At 47.5% G+C, this 22,371-nt stretch overlaps 1 protein-coding gene across 1 annotated transcript in view; it reads left to right on the top strand.

Moving 5' to 3' along the window:
* Positions 1–1,699: 1,699 nt before the first annotated feature.
* Positions 1,700–22,371, top strand: part of COL15A1 (collagen type XV alpha 1 chain) — a 110,755-nt gene continuing 90,083 nt past the window's right edge. Inside the window, exons 1-2 of the mRNA XM_077756055.1 lie at positions 1,700–1,770; positions 8,635–8,720. Of these exons, the coding sequence (XP_077612181.1) occupies positions 1,700–1,770; positions 8,635–8,720 (157 nt within the window). The remainder of the gene's footprint in view (positions 1,771–8,634; positions 8,721–22,371) is intronic.

Genomic DNA, 22,371 nt, shown 5'->3' with positions numbered 1-22,371 from the left:
TTCCCACCAATAGAGCCACTCTTTGTCCACTGGCTCTCTGGCATGAGTAGCTTAAAGTGACCAGGTGGTCTCAGCTTCAAGTTTGGGGGTCTTACTGCAGCCAGTAAGAAAGAAGAATCTTTTTCCCTGGAAACCTACTCCCTAGTCTAGAAGAGCCTACAGTTTTAGTGAACCACAGCGAGAGAGGATAAGAGGGCTCAACCTTACCATCCTTTGGCTTCTAGATCCAAATATTCTAGCTACAGAGAACACAGCACCATATCCTGACTGTGGGTTTCACACTCTGGAGGAGAGTAACACAACCTTGCACTGTGTCGTTCCTAAGCTGGTGCCTTAGCTAAGGCTTTCAACAGCCCTCCACCATTGTATTCAGCTAGCTTCTTCCGGGTGGTGTGGTACGTGCTAAAACCAGTGGATTCCTTGGTCATTCACCCATTGTTACACCTCTTTTGCAATAAAATATGTTCCTTCATCTGAGGCAATGTCGTATGGGCCACCATATTGATAAATGAAGCATTCTTGGTGCTGGCAAAGTACTTGGTCAGGGAAAGCAAACCTATATCCAGATAGATGTTGATGCTCGTAAAGGATCTGAAGAAACTGACTTGTCACTAAGTGGCTGGCTGCTGTCTTTGAAAAATGGTACCATATTGAGGGGCCATGGCCAATTTCTGTAACTGGCAGGTTGGGCATGCCACAGTGTCTCATGTTGTTGGGCCTTTGCTTAGCAGTTGGCCCGGCCATCATTGTCACCCCACCATGTCAGCTCTGGGTACCCAAGGAGAGAGGCTGGCTGACATCCACAGAAGGAGTCACTCTGTCCGCCTGGTTGTTGACTGTCTCCCCTGTGGTGGATGTTCTCTGGTGAACGTTGTGAAATACGAAGGCCAGCGCATTTTGTGCCCACTCCCATAGGTCAATACATAATAACATTTCCCCAGATCTCTTGTCCCCAGTAATCCAATCTTACCTTTCAGTCCCCTGGCCCACATCCAAGACATTTGCACACCGCTCAGGCATCTCTGTATATGCACAACTCAGACCGCTTCTCCCTTCATCAGAGTGGCTGACCAAGCCTACCACTCATAGTACTACCCCCCAGAAGAAATTCTCTTTGTGACTATCCTTTGGGGCCACCCTTGCAATGGCTGCAATACAAAGAGAGTCCATCTCCAGCTAGCATCAACACATTATACCGAGTCATCTGTGAAGCAGCCTGAATTCTTTCCTTCTCTGTTATGGGCGTGGGAAACCACCCATGAAACCATAGGTGTGCACTGAAGAAGGGGTATCAGTGCCAAGTGGTAGGTGACTGGGCTACCTGTTCGCATAATTTACCTGTGCCTTCTAGATCAGTTTAGGCCTTTTCTCAAATACGCAATTGGGATATATCTACTTAGGTTCTGACAGAACACTTGTATTAAGCTATTTGACTTAGGGAGACTGATGGGAAAGGTCAACTGGAAGTCCTTAAAACCTCTTCTCTTCCTCCATCGTCAAGAGTAAATAGGAAGCAATACTACCTCCCAGGAAGTATTGCAGAGATTAGACCCACTATTAAGACCTCAATGGTACAGGGATGATGAGTCCCTTTATATTTCCGCTAATTTCATGGCTCTTGCAAAAGCCGAACAGACTGTGGTGGATAATAGTGGATTGCCATAAACTCGGCCAGACAGTAGCCTCAATTGCAGCTGCCATGCCGGATGTGGTATCTTTACCGGGATACTTCAGTACCACCATTGGCACTCGGAAAGGCACCATGATCTGGCAAGGACAGCCACAATCCCTACTGGTGGGGAAGATGGAAAGCGGTTTGTTTCCGTATGGCAAGGAAAGCACTATTATGTGTTGACTTTTCCGCCCCAGGACACATTAACTTTCCTGTCCTCTGTTACAGTCCACAGGGTCTCTGTGATCCTGACATGCCACAGATCACAATGCTGGTTCCCTCCATTGAAGGCACCATGCCGATTGGACCTGGTGAGATGGAAGTGACAGCCACCCAGAGACCCTGTTAAGATAGCATGAGTGGGAGAGAGTGTCAGGTAAACCCTGTCCCTGTCTTCCCCTGGGTTCTGAGGCAGCCGTTTTCAGTGCCTCTCTGGCGTTGGGGAGTATAGTCCCAGGGAGCAGAAGTGAAGGAAAGGGGAGTGAGGTGGGGAAGGAGGAGGAGCCAACAAGATGCATTAAATGACAGGTGTCTGTGTCTGTGAGACTGTCATTCTGAGATGCCTTATAAATGACTTTCTCGGAACAGTGTATCTGGGGGAGATGGGGAGAAACGTGTGTCTGTTGGCTTCCTCTGGCAACACGTGTGCTTCTCAGGGTGTTATTTGCACATCGCTTCCAGGTTGCTCATGCTGAGTGGATCACACAGTGTGCCAGCGTCAACAGGAAGCCCTGGGGCGGGAAGTGAGAGGTGCTCCGCGTGGGCAGGGGGCACTGGACAGGGACCCTGGGTGCCTCGGGGGGCCCCACCATGTGGGAGGGAGCTGACATTTTTATTCCCCAGCTCCTGCCAGTCATTGGTTAGGATTTTCTTGGTCAGTGTCACCTCCCCAGCACTTCAGGTCTGTAGGGGAGAGTGGGCTCCAGCAGCCCCAGAAAGCGCTCAGGTAGAGGGAAGCAGGGGCTGGCAATTGAGGGCCCGTGCCTGTCGTGCACGTGGATGACAAAGGCAAGAGGGGACAGGGACCCGGCACTGACAGTGGCACCAAAGAGGGTCTGACACACTCTTCCTCCTCGTCCTCTTCCTTTCGGGACTGTCAGCTTTTCAGATTCATCTTTATCTCTTCTGCAGCCCTTGGTTCCCCTTTGCACGTCCAAACACATCAAGGTGTTCATCAGGACAAGGCTCCTCCCTGGAAAGCAGCTATGGACTTGCACTGTCACTCTTTTCTCTTGATTACCCGAAAGGCAGCCCTCTTTGGTTATTCTAGTAAATTCTTTTCTAGTCAGCGAGCTAAGTTTATTCCTCTTTCTCTGCCCGTGGAGTCAGAAGAGGAGGCGAGCTGTGGGTGCCTGTGTGAGCTCTGCCCCACGGCTCCACAACGGAGGTATTACCCCTGCGTGCTGAAGAGACAGGTTCAGGAAGACGTGTGCTATGTGCTTGGTAACTTCTTCCCAAACCAAAACTTGGGATGCTTCTCACTGATTTTTGTACCCCTTCCAGCTGCTGGAGACCGTCTGGAGAATGTTTTTGGAGCCTGCGTTTTCTGGGACACTTGGGTGGATTATGGGAAAATGGAACAGCATGGTAATTTAGCCGAGTTCTGGATGAGCCGGGACATAAGATCCCCACGTCTCCACACGTCCTAATCTCTCAGATTGTACTGAAGCTGTGGTAAACAATTTAAGACCTGCTTGGGTATGACATGAGGCTTCCTCTTGGCTATTTCTACCACTTCATATTGAATGGAAGGAAATCGCTGAAACCCTCAAAACACAGTCTGGCAGGAGGCAAAATGCCTCACTTGGCATCCTGCCCCGCCCCTCCCACACCTGCAGCGGGGACCATTTGGATGCCCTGCACCCTCCCTGTCTTCCTTAGCCTGAGCCCACAGTTCCTGGCTCTGGGCCCACCTCCAAAATGAGAGCCCGACTGCCTACGAACATGGCCTGGCGTCCCAGGGGAAGTAGGTACAAAACGAACAATATTTGGAGCGCCTGAGTGGCTCAGTCGATTGAGCATCCGACTTCAGCTCAGGTCATGATCTCACGGGTTGTGAGTTTGAAACCCCGCATCAGGCTCTGTGCTGAGAGCTCAGAGCCTGGAGCCTGCTTTGGGTTCTGTGTCTCCCTCTCTCTCTGATCCTTCCCTGCTCTCTCTCTCTCAAAAATAAATAAGCGTTAAAAAAATTTTTTTTAAAAACTCAAACAATATTAACATGCGTTTGTTTCCAGTCATTTGTACAGAAGAAATGTGCTTTGGGTACTTTCATTTTTAGATTCCAGTGAATTGGAAAAAATAAAGACTCCAGTGAACTGGATATTGATTATCCAATATGTACACAGAACAAACAAAATATGAAATGTGTACACGGGATCTCCCTGCCAGAACAGTAAAGAAATCTGCTGCCTTATGCATACAGATCTTCCTCTACTTACAGTGGGTCCTGACAAACCATTGTAAGTTAAAAATGTCCTAAGTCGAAAATGCACTTGATACATCTCACCTACAAAACATCGTAGCTTAGCCCCACCACCTTAAATGTGTTCAGAACACTTACATCAGCCTACAGTCAGGCAAAACCATCTTAACACGAGGTCTATTTTATAATGAAGCATTGAATGGTTCATGTAATTTAGTGAATCCTGTACTGAAAGTGAAAAACAGAACAGTTGCCTGGGTACAGGATGGTCGTAACTGTACTGGCCCTCTACCCGCGTGGTCGTGTGGCTGACTGGCGCTGCAGATTGTAGCCGCCGCCCAGCATCACAAGAGAGGATCAGAATGCCTATCCCCGGCCCAGTAAAAGATCAAAATTCAAAATTTGAAGTGTAGTTTGTGCCAAATGCATATTGCTTTCATACCATCATAGAATCGAAAAATCAGGTCCAAGACCATCTCTATGTACCCTGGACAAAAATGCGGCCACAATTAAAGCCCACCACTCAGAATGAAGCCATGTCTTCATCCTTCCCGTGATGTACATAACTGGGGGAGACGAGGCTTGTTTCATAATAACATCTTGGTTTCCATCTTTTTGAAGGCAGGTATACTTTATTTAAATGGTAAACATGCGGAAATATGTTCTTCCACATCTTTCCTGTAAACTGACTCCCTGTATATCTATACACATCTTTTTATTCTTTTTACCTATTTTTTAACAGAGACATGAGCACACAATCTATCCTACTCTTCCCTTTTTTATAAGAAAGAAAAAGCGCATGTAATGGTGCTGAGGAACAATAGGGAGTGGTGGGGACTAGGGCACACTGCAGAGCACTTTCTCAACTGAAGGTAGCAGCCCCTTTTCAATGTCAATCAACTGTTGGCACAGGGAATAGAGGCTCCACGTTGCCGGGTTTTCCAAAAATTTAAAAAGAAGCCAGAAATCTAGACTTTAATGTAAAATCACTTAATTATCGGGTGCCTGGGTGGCTCCGTTGTTAAGCGTCTGACTTTGGCTCAGATCAGATCTCACCCTAAGTAAGTTGGAGTCCCACATCAGGTGATCCCCACTTCTCTTTCTCTCTCTCTCTCTCTCTCTCTCTCCCCCTTGCTCACTTGTGCCTTTTCTCTCTCTCTCTCTTTCAAAAACTTAAATAAATAAATCGCTTAATTATCAAGGATTGCCAGCTAGTTTACTGTTGACCAGACAGGCCAAACAAAATATAGCTGTAGGCCAAATTGAGCCAGTGGTCAGCAGTTCAGAACCTCTGGTTTTAACAGTCAAATAGAACCATAGACCTATTACACAATTGTAGATGATGTGGCTCTTTCTAAGCAATGTAGAAGTATATTCTGTTTGAGGTCTAAGAAAGTCCATTATATTTCCAGTTGACATGTACTTTATAAGCAATAGATACGGAACTAAGAGAGCAAATTCCCTATGGTTAGTGATTCATACTAAACTAAGGTAGTGCAGCACAGAATGGCTGCACATGGGAGAGAATTCATATTCACAGAGAATATAAACTATGAAGAAAGAAGATTGAAGCAGACAATTTTGTTACAGTGTACTTTGGCCCGTGTGTTAGTTCCCTATGGGGGCCATCCTAGCTCTAGAGCTGCTTTGGCTGCTGGTGCCTCAGCCCCTTGAAGGCTAGGTTTGGGCTTTGCCTTTCTTGTAGACATGCCCCTTGCCAGAATCTCTCACCACCATCAATTACAGATGCTAATGTTCAGGGAGGATCATCTTGTGTTAGAGGTTGGTAAATGCTATGTCTCCCAGGCATATCTTCATCCTACCAAGCACAAATAGAGAAACTCTTTGTCATCTTCGTTTTACAGATTTGCCCACGTTTTATATAGCTCATAAGTAACAGGGCCAGGATTCACCAGGCAGCATGATCCCAGAGTTCCAGCTCCTAATTCCTACCTTCTCAGGGACCTTGTGTTTGTTAAGGAGTCTGTCTCTCTTGTGACAGGAAATTCACCTTTAAGGATCTTCTGCAACATTTCAAGACCTTACCCATTTTCTCCTTCTCTTATGTGTCTCTGTCCTTGGTTCTGGGACTTATCAATCTGTCGTTTACTGGGTGGTTGACTTGGTAACTGCATGGCCTTTCTGAGCCTCACTTTCTCCATCAATGAAATGAGGACAGGAGGGAGATGGCTGAACCAGATTTCTTAGGGCTCTATCCATTGTAAATGTTCTGGGATCCCACAGTGCTCAGAGAATACCCGTGATTTCAAGGCCACATGCACACCCATCAATCAGCACGTCATCGAAGGTCCTGGCTTTGTAACACTGCCCCTCTCCAACCCAGGACATTTTTATCCTTTTAATGCTTGAGTGTGTGCCTGTCTGAGTACTGCCTTCCCCTCCCTCCAATGCCTCCTCCTCAAACTCTTCTCAGACCCAGAGCCTGGGTAAACTTCACTTCTCCTGAAGCCTCTCCAGCCTGCTCCAGGCCATGCTACTCTCTTCCTGTTCTGAAGACTGTTCACAGTAATCCCAGGTCTGTACAGATCTGTGTGGCACTTGACAAGGGACAGAGCACCGTGGTGTGCAAGTTTTCATATTGAGAGGCCCACAGCCCAAGTCAGGACCATCATGTCCACTATATAGACGAAGAAATTTTTTAAAAATCAGAAAATGTCAGGATTTGCCCAACTTTTCTCTGTAGCCCAGACCAGAACTGGACTGGAAACCAAGCTCCTGACCTCAGGCTGGAGCTCCTTCAGAGCCCTCACTGCCTGTGCAGGCATTAACCCTTTCATGCCGGAGTGCTGCGTGTCTCCAGTGGGTGTAACCCCCGTTCTCGAATAGGTAGTGTGACGGGGTGGGGAAGAGCGTGGGTGTTGGCGACGTCACACGTAGGTTGGGCATATTTTAAGCCTCAGCTCCCTTGTCCGTGAAATGAGGATCATTGCAGTACCACCTTTACAGGGCTGTAGTGGGAGTTAAATGAGATAATACAGGTATAGGTATTCTCTGCTTTTCAAAAGTTCACATCCTGCCACTCGGCTTTTATGGAAGACCCCTGGGAATGCCTGTTCTCAGTAACTGAAAGAAATCTGAAGAGGAATTCCATTTTTTGCAGTAAAAAGGGGCAAAGCGAAAATAGTGTTCAGTGTTTTGGGAGAGCTGTTAAAGATGTTAAAGATGTATCACCCCAAGCAGTGTAATGGACCCCAGCAAACAGCTCAGCATCGAGCCGCCACAGCTTTGGACTATATCTGTGAGCATCTGTGCTTTATCTTAATTTATGTTGGGCATCGTTATTACGATGCGTCCTAAGCTTTCAGGAAGGTCTAAGAGGGGTTATTTTTGGGGGTCTGGGAATGCTAAAACATTTTTTTCCATATAAATTAATGGTAATTGCTTTTTCACTTTACGCTGCTTTGGCTCATGAAAGATTTCATAGGCGCACTGTACTTTCTGAGTGGGCAGAAACTGTAAAGCATTTAGCACAGGGTCTGGGAAATAATCAGCACTCAGTACATGTTAGCTGTTATGTCCATCCCCATCCTATCTCCGCAGGCCTAACTCAAATTTCTAGAAATGAAGATCAGAAACTGACCACAGGGCCATAGCCCACTGTGGCTCCTTGGTGCGTCAGGAAGAGCCATTGTTGGGGTGGCTGGGCTTCCCAACTGTGCAGATCTTAGCTGACCTCTGTGGTGGTGCCTCCTCCCACCGCAAAATCTTACTCTATTGTGCCTGGTGGTAGTCATAATAGAGAGCCACCATGTGAGGGGTTAGCCAGTGCCAGGCCTTGTGCTAAGCCCTGTACCCCTGGGATAGTCGATGGCATTTGGAGGCTGAGCCGGGCTCCCCTCTCTCCCATCATTATAATGCCTGGAGTGGTGTCTCACCTGAGACTGTGCTCCTTCATGCACCCAAGTTTATTCTCATTTCCTACCGCCAGGTACTATTTATTTGCTAATAAAACAAATATATATTCTTGCCCTCCTGAAACTTAACAGTCCCTTGCGGGGAGTGGGGGCATGGGGCAGGCAAGTTAACACCGCGGAAAACCTTGGAAATATTAGATACATTTTAATTTTTTATTAGGCTCCTCTTTGCTCCATGGATTTGTATGTATCCCTTAGACTCCCCCAAACGGGGCCACTTCTGGGCATTCACGTGGGGTTCGTGTGTCAGGCGAGCGGGCAGGCACAGCAGCCAGGAGCTCGGTCCCTCTGTGTGCCCTTGGATATTCGCTCAGTCTCTCTGAGCCTCAGTTTCTTCATTTGTCATTTAAGGAAATCACAGTGACTCCAGCCTCCCTGGGCTGTTGAGAGAATTTCATTGGTCCATGAAAGGAGTGTTCTGTCTGCGGGGCAGCTCAGACCCGGACAGACGTTAGGGCGGGAGAGAGCCGAGTGCCGCTTACCCAGACGGGCGCGGGCACGGGGCTTTTCTCGAAAGTTACATAAGGCGGCCCNCTCGCTGCCCCGCGCCCCGGGCCCTCGCCCCTCGCGCCCGCCTCACCTTTTCGTCCCCCCACTTCTTGTAGGAGGAACGGACGGTGCTGGCGCCTGCTGTTTCTGCTTTCGGTGTCCGCGCTTCTTCCCGCTGTCACCCGGACCCGCTCCGCGACAGGTAAGCCGCCCGGCCTAGGGGTGGCCCTGGCTGCCTCTGCGCGACCCAGGGAAGCTGGTTTTGGCGTCGGGGGTGCCTCCGGTGCGCGCTCATTCCTGGACATAAAAGGGAGTTCTCGCCGCTCTGGGCGCACTGGCGCTCCAGCCGCCGCTTCCCTGGGCGGTGAGGGGCGACCCCGAGTCCCTGGCCCGTCGGGCGGGTGGCGCGCGGTCTGGACGCTGTGGAGCTAGGGCGCGGCCCCCTCGATCCTGGGCACAGAGGGACTTTGGAAGCACAGTGACAGCGCCAGCGGCTCCGCGGGGACAGTTAGCTCTAGCTCAGCCGGAGCCCGCGCGCAGGTCGTGCGTGCCCGCTGGCTCACTGTAAGAGCAGGTCTGGTGCCCGCTGCGCACACAGGTGTGGCAGCGGGATCGCCAGCAGAGACACCTGGCGCCTTTGCCGCTCAAGAAATAACGGGACTGAATTGCGTCGATGCCTGACTTAGCCCTGAGTTAGCTGAAGGAGCCCCATCTATGGCGTGCACTGGTGCCATGGGTGATGGGAAGAGCTATCCGCGGGGAGTCAAGGGATCGTAGGAGCCTCACTTTCCTCCCCAGGACCCAGAGCAGGATGGATGCGTAGTATGGTCTGAATTAAAAGAGATTTGGGTTAAGTTGTGTTCAAGCTGCCTGGGCTCGAAGTGACCTTGGGCATTGGATTTCACCGCTTCGAGCCTCAGTTTCCTCACCCAAGAAAACGGGAATAATTAGACCACCTTTCCTCATAGGGATGCTGTGAGGATTAAAAGAAGTATTAGAGATAATATGCTTTCCACACTTTGGCACGTACTAGGCACAAAATAGGTGATAGAAATTATGGGTCGATCCTTGCAATAACTGTGTTAGAAAGCAATGTGGGCAGTTTTACAGAGGACACTGAAGATGAGGGGGGCTTAGGAAGTAGCCTGTCCAAAAGGCAGGACCGGAGCCGGGACCCCTAGGCTCGTGTCCTTCCACCCTCAGCCCTTTCTTCATGCCGCGTTTGCAGACCTTTGTTCTCAAAGGGTGGCCGCTCACCCCTCTTGGATTTAGGAGATCAGTGCATAGTGTCAATAGAATAAATGTGTAAGGAGCAGAAGGGGGAGCAACCTCTCTCCCTTTGAAGGACATTGAGGATTGAGGGGGTGGCCTGGGTTAACTCTTTGTGTGCCAGAGGAAGCCTGGGAGAGCCTAGGCCATCGTCTCCTTGGCCTCTGGCCACTTTTCCTGCCGGAGCGTCCAGTCTGGCATTTCTTGCAGATCAGAGGGCAGCTGGAGCACAGTTCTGGCTTCTCAGCACCACGCTTATGTCGAAACGTCGCCCTTTCACATGTGATAGAGGGCACTGCCAGCTCAGCAGTAGAGGGCGGCCTCACGTTTCACGTTCTTTCGTGAATGTTGCTGCAACCCCCAGCTCCAAAAACGAGAAGGTTCTGGGCAAAGAGACTTAGGTGTTTCTCTCTCCTCCTGTGTTTGAAGGCTGGAGCCCTTGATGTCAAGTCAGTTGTTAGAAACAACACAGAGGAAGTCCTGTTCCCATCCATAATGTAAAAAGGGAGTGCCAGGAAACCGTCAGGAGCTGGAAAGTGCCATGATAGGGCCATTTGCAACTGATGGGTATCCAGCGTCCCTCTGGGCCTCCACAGCGACTCTTAGGCATGTAAGATACCCTCCTGCAAACCAAATTTTGCATGCTGTTTAGTAAGGCCAACACTTCTAAACAAACCACTTTATATGCTCAGGCAGCGGGTCACATTCATCCAGTCCTTAAAAGCGCTCCTGGAGGCAGGGACCAGGACTGTTATTATCTCTGTGCCTCAAGTAAGGAAACCGAGGCCCAGAGTCTCAAGGCTCCCCAGCTCCAGAGGGTTTCCTGGCCTGCTCTGTTTGAAGAGACCCTCGTCAATGGGACCCTGTCCCCTACACTGATCCTTGTACCCCTCATGTGTCATGGCTGAGCTAGTAAAGTTACAGCGTCATTGGAACACCTGCTATTTTAGCAGATAAAGAGGTGGTTTTAGGGGGCAGGGGCAGCAGTTATTTGTTCCTGTTAATAAAATCCCGATATGTGCAAATTATTTACTTTTCTTTACGCTGATATATAACATGCATCCAGAAAAGTGCACACAGAAATTACAGCCCAGGTGTTTATCACAGAGCAAACATCCACATAACCCAGGTCGAGAAGTAGGAGAGCCCCGGAACTTGTGCCCCTTGGATGTGATTGTTCCCGCCTTGCCCCCAGAGGTAACCATCGCCTTGACTTTTGTGCTGATTGCTTCCTTAGTTTTTAGAGATAACTTTAGGGGCGCCTGGGTGGCTTAGTCGGTTAAGCGACCGACTTTCGCTNCTCTCTCTCTCTCTCTCTCTCTCTCCTAGAAATAAATAAAAATATTTAAAAAAATAAAATTTAAAAAAAGAAAAGAAATAACTTTAGTACCTAAGCATGTATCCCCAAATTCTACAGTTCCACTTGAGTTTGAACTTTATATATGGTTTCTTTCACTGAATATTAAGTTTCCAGATTTGTTTCTGCTGTTGTATGTGGCTGCAGCTAATTCACCTTCGTTGCTGTATAATTTTCTGCTGCATTAATGTACTGTACATTACCTGTCCATTTTTCTCCAACAACATTTGTGTTGTTTCCATTTTGGTGGAGACAGTGGTGGGTTTCCACACGTTCTTGTACATGTGTCTTGGTGCACACTTGCATGTATTCCTCTTGGTTCTGTGTCTAGGAGCGGAGTGCTGGGGCACAGGGCCTGCACACCCACCACCTCAACAGACAGTGCCAGGCCTTCTCACACCATGGTTGTACTCAGGTGTGTGGTCACCCAGCAGGGGAGCCCCCGTTTCTTCAGATCCTCACCGGCACTTGATCTTGTCACTAGGCTGAATTTCAGCCCTTCTAATGAGTACGTAGTAGAATCTTATTGTAGTCTTTTTTTTTTAAGGTTTTATTTCAATTCCAGTTAGTTATTTTGAGGTAGAGAGAGAGAGAATGTAGGGAGGGGCAGAGAGAGAAGGAGAGAGAGAGAAAATCCCAAGCAGCCTCCACGCCATCAGCGCAGAGCCCAATGTGGAGCTCGAACTCATGAACCGTAAGATCGTGACCTGAACCGAAATCAAAGGTCAGACGCTTAACCAACTGAGCCACCCCCTTACTGTAGTCTTAATGTATATTTTCCTGACTTTTAAGTTGATTTCTTTTTCACATAGTTATTGGACATGTGCTTATCCCGGTTGACTTTTTTATTGAGGCAAAATTCACATAACCAAACTATCCGTGTTCATGTGTACAATTCAGTGGCCGTTGGTCCATTCACACTGTTGTACCGCTGTTACTTCTGTCTGGTTCCAAAGCATTTTCATCTCCCCAAGGAGTGAAAGCCCTTATTCCATGAAGTGGTCACTCCCCATGGCCCCCGACCTCACCCCACTAGCCCCTGGGAACCTCTAAAGTGCTCTCTGTCTCCATGGATTTGCCTATTCTGGATCTTTCATATAAATGGCATCATAAAGTTTGTGCCTTTTGTGTCTGGCTTCTTTCACTTAGCTTAATGTTTTTGAGATTCGTCCATGTTGTAGCAGGTGTCAGTACCTCATTCCTTTTTATGGCTGAATAATATTCCACTGAATGGATATACCACAATTCGTTTATCTATTCTTCCATTGATAGGGATGTTTGTTTCCTCCTTTTAGCTATTATGAATAGTACTGTTATGAATATTTGGTACAAGGTTCTGAGTACTTGTTTTCACTAATTTGGGTATGTATACCCAGCAGAACTTCAGAGTGACATGGTAATTACATGCTTAAATTTTTTTTTTTTTTTTTAGATATTCCGAAACTCTTTTCCACAGTGGCTGCACCACTTCACATTCCCACCAGCAGTGTACAAAGGCTCTGATTTTTTTCACACCCTTGCCAACACTTCTTATTTTCCATTTTTCAGATTGCCGTCGTCTTAGTGGGTATGAAGTGGTCCCTCATTGTCGTTTTGATTTGCATTTCCCTGATGACTAATGATATTGAGCATCTTTTCTTGTGCCTATTGGCCATTTATAAATCTTCTTTGGGGCAAACCTAAACGCTAATCAGAGCCATTATGGGTTTTTTCTCTGATCATCTCACTCTTGCTCATGGCCGTCTGATGTGCTTTCCTGAAGGAGATAGAAGCCAGTAGGAGTCACACCTGAGGCTTCCCACCTACACCCTGGCCTGTAGTTAGCTACTGTTGCTGGCATACCATTGGAAATTAGGATGAATAGAAATGATTGTAGTGTTTCAACTCCTGGGCAAACTTGTCGGATTTGTATAAAGTGGGGAATTCCTGTGGTAGCATCATGAGCTGCTTGTGTGTTTTCCAGCAGAGTGCAGGCTGAAAGCTCCTGGCACGCGAACCAGCCACAGCTTCAAATGCAGGGTTGGGATTTTGTAGTCTCTTTGGCTTAGCACACAATGTGAACTACTCTCTCCGTCTGGAGTACACTTTCTTACCCTCTGTTTCTTTTTAAGGCCGAATTCTACCTCCCAGCTTAAATGGCACCCTGGAAGAGGTATCTCTCTGGCCAAGCTTTCTCATCACTGAACTCCCCATGCCCTTCATCTGTCTCTTCCAGCGCAAGCCACTGTCCCCTGTGTACTGTCAGTATGTCAATTTCTCTCTCTTTACCATGGGAGTACCTTGAGGGTGTGGGTCATGCCTCATTTGTCCACAGATGGCCACTTGGACTTTGGCCCTTTTGTCATTATTATGAACGATGCTGTTGGGACCGTCTTCTGACAAATGATGTTTGTTTTCTTTTTGGATTATTATTATTTTTTTAGTAGATTACCCCAACAGGCTTGTCCATCAAAGAACAGAAGTAGTTGCACAGTTCTTACATACTTAGATAGATCTCTCTTAGATACAAATTTAATCATTGTCCTGCCTCCTTTAAGCGCTCTCACTGGATGCTCACTCTCCCTAAGATGGGGTCCTGCTTCTTGCGGCAGAGGGCCCTTTGTGACCTCCTGGTCTCCGGTCGCACAGAGCCCCCCTTCTTGACTTAGGCTCACTCCTAACTACTGGCAGCTTGCGGAATGAGACATGCAATGTCTCACCTCTGCATCTCTGCATCGGCTGGTCACTCTTTGAGAATGCCTTTCTTTCTGGCCACCTGGCAACCCCCTACTCACCCTGTAAGTATTCTCTCTGGGAAGCCCTCCTCTGCCTGGCATGTTGGGTGTTTTCCTTTGGGCAGACACTGTTTATCAACTCGTCCCTCAGTCACAGGACTTCTCAGACTGGACCACGACCACTGACGATTCATCTGCCTCCCTTGCCACATGGGAAGCTCCAAAAGGCAGGGACTAAGCCTTTCCGACTCTGAGTCCCAGAACCTAGCACAGGGCCTGACCGAGTGAGCATTTGGAAAACTCTTTCAATGAATCAAAGAGGGAATGAATGGGTAGGTCCAAGTTGCGGTCTGGAGAGAATGTGCCAATTTACCATATCATCTGCGGTGTGTCATTCATCTCGATTCTTCCACGGCTCTGCCAACAGTGGGGTGACCATGGCTGAGTAATGAGGGTACATTATGGGGCTTTTAGGTTTTCTCCTTTAGTGATTTTAATAACTAGTTAGGAATTTATGCTAATGTTACTTAGCTCTTTATTTTTTTTTCACTACGTCTAATTGCATAAACAATTTGTTTTCTGGCTTATCCCCACTCATCTTATACCTGGTGGCCTCCATTTTGTCCAAAGTTGTACACTTATTTTTTCTCTGCTAGCTAAATATATGAGTTTGTTTTCAAGGTTGCCTTTCATGTCTATAGCTTGACCTACTTAAAACAGACCATAAATTAGGTAAATTACATAGATTACATAGGGTGTAATCTGAAGTCAGGTTTTTTTTTCAAAATTGTACCCAGGATTCTCCAAAACACTAATTAAGATGTGAGCTATTAACTAATCATTGTGTGCTTCTGGTTATCGTATACATTTTCTTCTTTAATGATCAAAATTTTTTTCTCAAACCTCTACTTGGGCCCTTTCCTATGTCTATGCATGTGCCTGTTTTTTAAATCCCACATGGTCTTCATAATTGTCGCTTTTAAAAAAATGTTTATGTATATTTTTGAGGGGGAGGGGAGAGGCAAAAAGAGAGGGAGAGAAAATCCCAAGCAGGCTCTGTGCTGTCAGTGTGGAGCCCAACGAACTGTGAGACCATGACCTCAGCTAAGAGTCAGATGCTCAAACAACTAAGTCATCCAGGAGCCCTGATAATTGTTGCTTTGTAATATATTTTAAAATCTGGTAAGGGAAGTCACCCCATCTCATTCATTAAGTCATACAGGTTTTAGTACAGACTGATTTATCACACAATTTTTTTGAGATATGATTGGATACTTGGAGTGTTGGAGAGGTGGTGGGCAGGTGAGGGTTATGAAAGGGGAGGAAATCTTACCGTGAGATTCAGTTGAAGACACTAATGTACAATAGGAGAATGGATGGGCAAATAAGGCTTCAAAGTCAGAGCAGCAGATCATGGAGCTTGAGCTACTGCTGTCGACACAAAGCCCAGAGGAGCTGAGATGGATCAGAGATGTTGGGAAGAGCAGATTTGCTGGCTGACCACCTTCCTCTGTTCCACCCCAACTCAAGAGAGGAAAAGTCTAGGGTTAGAGCAGAGCCTGAGAGAAGGTCCAGACCTATTACTGGGCAAGATTTAATGAGGGAGACATGAGGCTGGGGTCACCTAATGAGTGCATCCCACCCCTTGTCCCCATCAGAACTCAACTTAACTCAATGCAACCTCATCCAATACAACCCAACTCAAACCAACCCAAGCTGACCCAACCCAAACCAAACCAATCTTATCCAATCCAATCCATTTCACACTTGTTGCATGGCATGGATGACTTGAAGATTGGACAGGGGAGAAATCTGTTCTGAGGGTCCTGGTACCTCCCTCAAATGAGCAGGCCCCCCTGAGTTCAGGGATTAAGAGAGCCCCTTCCTGGGTTTAGAGCAGTTTAGCTAGAGTCTGGTGTCCAGGGAGTAGCCCTGCCTTAAGCTTCTCCAGGAGTCATCCCTCCATGGGCACTTAAATGGGGCCCAGCTTAAAAGCCCCATCTACTAGCAGGAGGGCTTTTTCAACTAGTCTTTTCACAAAGTGAACATCTGCTGAAGTCTTTGAAAAGCTGCCCCGTTTTGTGTTCTGGCTACTATAGAGATATATAGGTTTATAAATATATAGATTTCTGTCTTCTTCCCAATTTCCTGGCTGGCTGCTCTGAGACCCTCTGGGGTAGGTGGTGGGTGACTAAAGAGATGCATTGGACTGAGCACCCATCCGAGAGGTGCTCACAGTTTAGTAGGAGAGATAGGGTGCAGCTTAAATGCTGAGGAACTGCTCCTGTGTGTCCCTAATGGAGGTACAAACAAACTTCAGCCCTACTGAAGTAGGGGTGTCTGTTTCCACCAGAAGACAGGGCAGGCCAGGGGAGGGAAGCAGGTTTTGATAGAGGAGACTTATTTTTTCAATAGTGCTTCAATGTTAAAAATCGAGAGTAAAAAAAATAGCCATTGTAAAAGTCTAGGGGGTGAAGGGAGTTCAGAAATGTCGCATATTATCTCATGACTCGGAGACAATTGCTGCTAACATTCGGTGGGCAATTTTTCAGTTATTTGCTGAAATATGCTCGTACGTTATAAAAAGAATAGATTATTCTGTACGTTGTGTTGGGTTGCTCGGGATTTTTTCCTTAGTAATCATCTAAACACTTCCTCTGGGACATAAATATTATTTCCTAACATCCTTTGTAATTGAAATAATATTTAATTGTATGTATGTCCCATAATTAAATTAGCCCCCTTTCATGCCTTTGTACTGTTTCTGGCTGTTCATTATTATAAACAATATCATGATGACCCTATTCTTGTAGCTCTGGATTTGACCTTTTTTGCAATTATATTCTAGCACAAATTCCTAAAACAAATTGTTGGCCCTGGTGCATGCCCATTTTGAAAGCTTCTGTTGCATTCTTCGAGAAGGTGATAGTATAGCACGTCCTACAGCAGCACATAAGACTAGTTCACGCCGCCTTTATCTGCTGCTGCTGTTTCTCTAATCCAAAAGGAGACAATGACAGCAGGTAAAGGGACGATGTTGCATTACTGCCTCATATTGTTCTTAGTTGAGTGGAGTTGGGAATCTTTCCTCCTTTTGCCCCTCCTGCTTCTTTCATTCATTTTCCACGTGACTTGTAAGGGCTGGAAGAGAAGAGGATTCTGATTCTGCAGGAAACTGGAGTTGCAGAGGTCATGTCCGAGGACCTTGATGGTTCTCAACCCTGACTGCACCTTAGAATCACTTGGAGATTCAGAGTGACTTGATGCCCAGCCTTCCGCACTTCCAGGATTCTGAATTCCTCTGGGGTGAGGTCTAGTTGTTGGCGGGTTTGAAGAGCTCCTGGTGTGGTTCGAGGGTGCAGCCACGGTTGAGAAGAAGCCATGCAGTCCAAGGGCTCCCTTTCTGAGGTGGCAGTCCTGAGTCCCAGAGACGAAAGTACCTGTCTGTGGTTGCAACACAGGTGAGTGATAGAGCTGGCACTGGATCCCAGAGGGACCTCAGGGGGTGTAGCTCAGGCATATGAGGTCTGGAAGCCTGGGTCCTGGGTTCAAATCTCAACTCTGCTACTTCTCATTGAGTGACCTCCCTTTCCCTTACCATCCATACCTGTAAATTAGGTCAGTAATTTGTACTATGAAGATTAACAAGGTAAGCCTTGGGCCTGTAATTAGGGATCCGTTCAGTACCTCCTTCCTTCCCTGCTCCCACATCTCTGCGGGTTCCCTGAGGGCAGGAACCCTATTTTATTTATCCATGTTTCCTCAGCATCCGACATGCCACCAAACGGACACAATGAGCATTTGAATACATTAATGAATGAGTCATTCAAAGCCTGGGACTGTGGAGATCTCAGTGAAAACCCAGCATTCTGAACTCTTGACCATAGCAAAGTCTGTGTGTGCCTCCAGCCTTGCTGGAAGGCCACCCGCAGCCATACGCGGCCATCCACGGCGATGGGTGGCATGGGGACCAGAGCGGGGGTGAGAGCAGGGACTGGATATAACAGATATGTCGGGATAGCATGCGTGTCACAAAAGAAAAATGAAGGTATTCTTTTGGGTGCTGGAAGGTTATAACCATGCTGGAATAGAAGTCTAAGGAGCCCAAAAGCTGGTGACAAACTGAACCTAAGTTCATGCGATTTCAACGGCATCACACACACAACTCCGTCTGAAGTTGGGTCAGCCTGCAGCTTCTCCCCTCCCAGCCATGCATCGTAGTGGCTGGCTTCTTCTGTCTTTATTTTCAGCAGACATGTCTGTCTCCCTCCACCCTAGAGTGTGCCTTCCAGCTTCTTGCTACTCAGATGTCCATGGACCAGCAGCATCAGCATCACGGGGGAACTTGGTAGAAATGCAGCATCTCCAGTCTCATCCACAGACCCGATAAATCAGAGTCTGCATTTTAACAGGATCCCCGGTGATTCACATGTGCATTACAGTTTGAGCAGCACTGTAAAACCAACTCTGATTATATTACCGCTGTTGATAACCCTCTGTCATCTTCTCGTGCTGACCCCCTGTGGTAGGCAGTCATGGCCCTCCAAAGGTGTTTGCACCCTAATCTCCAGAGCCTGTGACTAGATGAGGTCACATGGCATAGAAGAGCTAGGATTGCAGATCGAATTTGGGTTGATAATCAGCTGATCTTAAAAGAGGGTGAGGGTCCTGGACTACTCAGCTGGGCCAGTGTAATCACAAGGGTCCTTAAGAAAGGAAGGGGGTGAGCAGGAGAANAGCACAGAGCCCGACGTGGGGCCCGAACCCACGAACCGCGAGATCATGACCTAAGCGAAAGTCGGACGCTTAACCGACTAAGCCACCCAGGCGCCCCGCAACGTGACAACTTGACCGGCCTTCTTTGCTAGTGTTAAGATGCAGGAAGGGACCGTGAGCCAAAGAACACAGGTGGCCTCTAGAAGCTGGAGAAGGCAAGAAATGGATTTTCCCTCAAAGCTTCCGGAAAGGAGCACAGTCTGTTGATACCTTACTTTTTATCCAAGTAAGACCTGTGTTGGACTTCTAACCTACAGAACTGTAAGGTAACAAGCTTTGTTGATACAAGTCACTAAATTTGTGATGAGCTTTTATAGCATACATAGAAAATAATTACAACACTTCTTAGCATGGCATTTGAGACCTTGACATATCACCAATGTTTTGGCTTTGTCTTCCAGAATATTCCTCCTCATAGCCTTACCTCAAACCACACAAACTCCAAAGTGGCTGGAATCTTGGGGAGGGCCACCTCAAAAGTCTAAACTGAGGACATTGTCCACTGTACCTAGCACCTAGCACTATGCCTGGCCCCTGGCAGGTACTCAGGCAATACTTGCTAAACAAATAACCTGGAGGCAGTCTGGAGGGGTTCTCCTAGACTCAGGAGACAAGTATGGCAACGGTTGGGGGAGGCATGGAAGAAACTTGCCCAAAGACTCAGCTTTGATGTTCCCCTGTTCTTTTGTCTTAGATCTCCGCCTCTTTAGGGGCCTTGGCTTCCCATCTAAGAAGTGAAGGGGTTGGACCAGGTGAACCCTTAAAAGCGCTGTTAGTATGAATACTCTAGGATGCCTGAATTCAGATGACCAAATGCTGTGGCACTTGGGGGAAGTGATTGAACTCAGCAGCCCTCATCCCTGTTCATCTGGTTGCTAGGCAGATGCCCCACTCCAGCCCAGTCCACAAGCCGGGATACAGAACTATGCCCAACAACTGTGTGTATTTGGCACAAAGCAGAGACCACAGCTGCCCTCTCCCCTGTCTAGTTAAAATACCAAGTTACTCACTCTCCCACAGCAAGAAAAAAAGGAGGGGGTAGAAAGCATTTCTCACTGCAGAGTTTTTCCATGTGACACATTTTCTAATTTTACTTCAGGTTTAACTGTCTGGAGTAGATGGCTCCATTTCAGGGTCTCCCCCCCCACCTCTTCTTTTAGAATGTAAACTTCCAGTCTGCGAAGTGGAATGTTTTTGCTTGTTTAATATTTGCAAGTGTGGGCTGATACCAGATTACAGCTGAATGTGTTCATTTTCTCTGCTGGGGCAAGTTCTCTAAAATGCACAGCACTAACCTAACGGTCAGATTCTTCAATTCTGGGCTGGGCTGTGGCAGCTTAACCAAGTCACTTCCATTCTCAGTCTCAGACACTTGCTGTACGAGGACAGAAAAAGGCTGGCTCACCAAGGAGACTGTGTGGCTGGACTGGAAGAAGTAGTTGGTGACCCCCATTTCTAGGAGTGGTTCTGTTGGGGCTTAATTGGGATTGTATGCACCTGATTTTATTTTATTTTTATTAACTTATTTAAAAAAATTTTTTTTAATGTTTATTTATTTTTGAAAGAGACAGAGAGACAGAGCATGAGTGGGGGAGGGGCAGAGAGAGAGGGAGACACAGAATCTGAAGCAGGCTCCAGGCTCTGAGCTGTCAGCATAGAGCCCGTCACTGGGCTCCGGCTCACGAACCTCGAGATCATGACCTGAGCTGAAGTTGGACGCTTAACTGACTGAGCCAGCCAGGTGCTACACACCTGATTTTACATCTGCCACCAGCTCTGTCTGCCTGGCTGTCCCACGGCATGGACTGGCTGAGAACTTGTTAGTGCCTGGTAAGAATACTGCAGCTTTGTTTTAAAGAAATGGATCTTGCCCTTGCAATGTCTGTGGTGTCCAATGTCCTGCTTCAATCCATCTGCCCGGAGTCAGTCCTGTGTCTAATGGACTGTGGTAGCCGCTCCCTTGCTGGTAGGATCGCCATCGCTCCATCCTCAGGCATTCCCTGCAGGTAGAGTGGCTCATTGAAACACAGGTTCCATCATGTCGTGCCCCTCGTAAGCCCTTGCATTCGTTCCATTACAGCACCTGAAATTCCACTCTCCCTGGGCTGGAGCTCCAGGCTGCCCATCCTGTCCTATCCCTCTTCATGTCCCAGCTCCAGCCACACTGAGATGCTTGCTGGTCTCAACTTCACAAGTATGTTCCTTTCACCCAGCATCTGCTAGTGCCTGCCTGCGGGCTGGAGTACTCACCCCGCTCTGCTGAGATCCTCTTTTGCCTTTTCTCCTTTATACACTTACTACTCAAATTGGTCCCTGCACCAGCACATCGGCATCACCTGGGAGCTTGTTAGAAATGCAGGGCCCTGGGGCACCTGGGGGAGCTCAGTCAGTTAAGCATCTGACTCTTGATTTTGACTCAGGTTATGATGCCACAATTTGTGGGATTGAGCACTGAATCGGGCTCTATGCTGACATTGTGGACCCTGCTTGGGATACTCTCTCTCTCTGCCTCTGTCTCTGCTCCTCTCTCATTCTCTAAGAAAGGAAGGAAGGAAGGGAGGAAGGAAGGAAGGAAGGAAGGAAAGAAAGAAAAAGGAAGAAAGAAAGAAAGAAAGAAAGAAAGAAAGAAAGAAAGAAAGAAAGAAAGAAAAAGAAAAGAAAGAGAGAAAGAAAAAAAGAGAGAGAAAGGAGGGAGGGAGGGAACAGAAAACAAAGAAAGAAATGCAAAGCCCCAGGTTAGAATCGCCCAGACCCTAGGGGATGCTTGTGACATGGCCTTTGTAGCTTAGTGGCTAAGCACTGGGGGCTGTGGGATCAGACAGAGCTGGCTGCAGTTCTAGGCTTTGAACATACTAGCTGGTGACTTTGGACGATTTACTAATCCTCTTCCAGCCTCTGTTTCCTCATCTGTAGAGTGGGTGATAACAGTGCCCATCTCAGAGTTCTTGTGATGAGGACATGAGAACATGTCCCCAGAGCTCTTAGCACAGTGCTTGTACCTGATTCATTCCATTCGGGGTCAGAATTCACGTGCAAGTTCATCTTGCCAAGGATGAGGAGGGCTAGGATGAGGTCATTCATCTTCGGAATCATTGACCTTCCACTGGAGGGACATAGAATGCCATACTCTGTTGTGGGGAAGAGTGAAATATAGCTAAACAAGGACTTTGGCAGGGTGGGTAGGAGGGTGGGATACAATTAATCAAGTTTCTGGCCTCCATAGACTTCACCATCTTGCCTGTCATATCTGGTCGGTTATCCATTCATTCACTTGTTCACTCACTTTTACTGAATAAATATTCATTGACTGCCTACCCTGGACAAGGCAACGTGGTATGTGCTGGGCATCAAATGATGAACAAGAGAAACATGGTTCCCACTCCCTGGGAGCTGGCAGTCTATGGGGGACATAGACACTATATAATTGTACAACACCCCCCCCCAAATATTTGTAAATGGTAAACAAATGTTAAGGAGAACTACAGGGAGCTATGGGGGCACAGGCCTGGACACTCTGATCAGCAGCGGGGTGTCAAGAAAGTCTCCATGAGGAGGGACATTCAAGATGAGATGTGAGGAGTGAATCGATTTAGCCAGGAAAGGGGGTGGGTTGGAAGAGGAATGGAATGTTCCAGATTAAGGGATCAGATTGAGGAGAGGGGTGAAACAGTAGCCTGTGTGCAGCCTGAGCATGGTGTGGGTGGGGAGGCTGAAGGGGGTCTAGAGATGAAGCATCA

This window comes from Crocuta crocuta, unplaced genomic scaffold (genome assembly GCF_008692635.1).
Source record: "Crocuta crocuta isolate KB4526 unplaced genomic scaffold, BGI_CrCroc_1.0 scaffold431, whole genome shotgun sequence".
Lineage (NCBI taxonomy): Eukaryota > Metazoa > Chordata > Mammalia > Carnivora > Hyaenidae > Crocuta > Crocuta crocuta.
The sequence above is the reverse complement of the archived record's forward strand: the minus strand, read 5'-3'. Positions and strand labels throughout refer to the sequence as shown.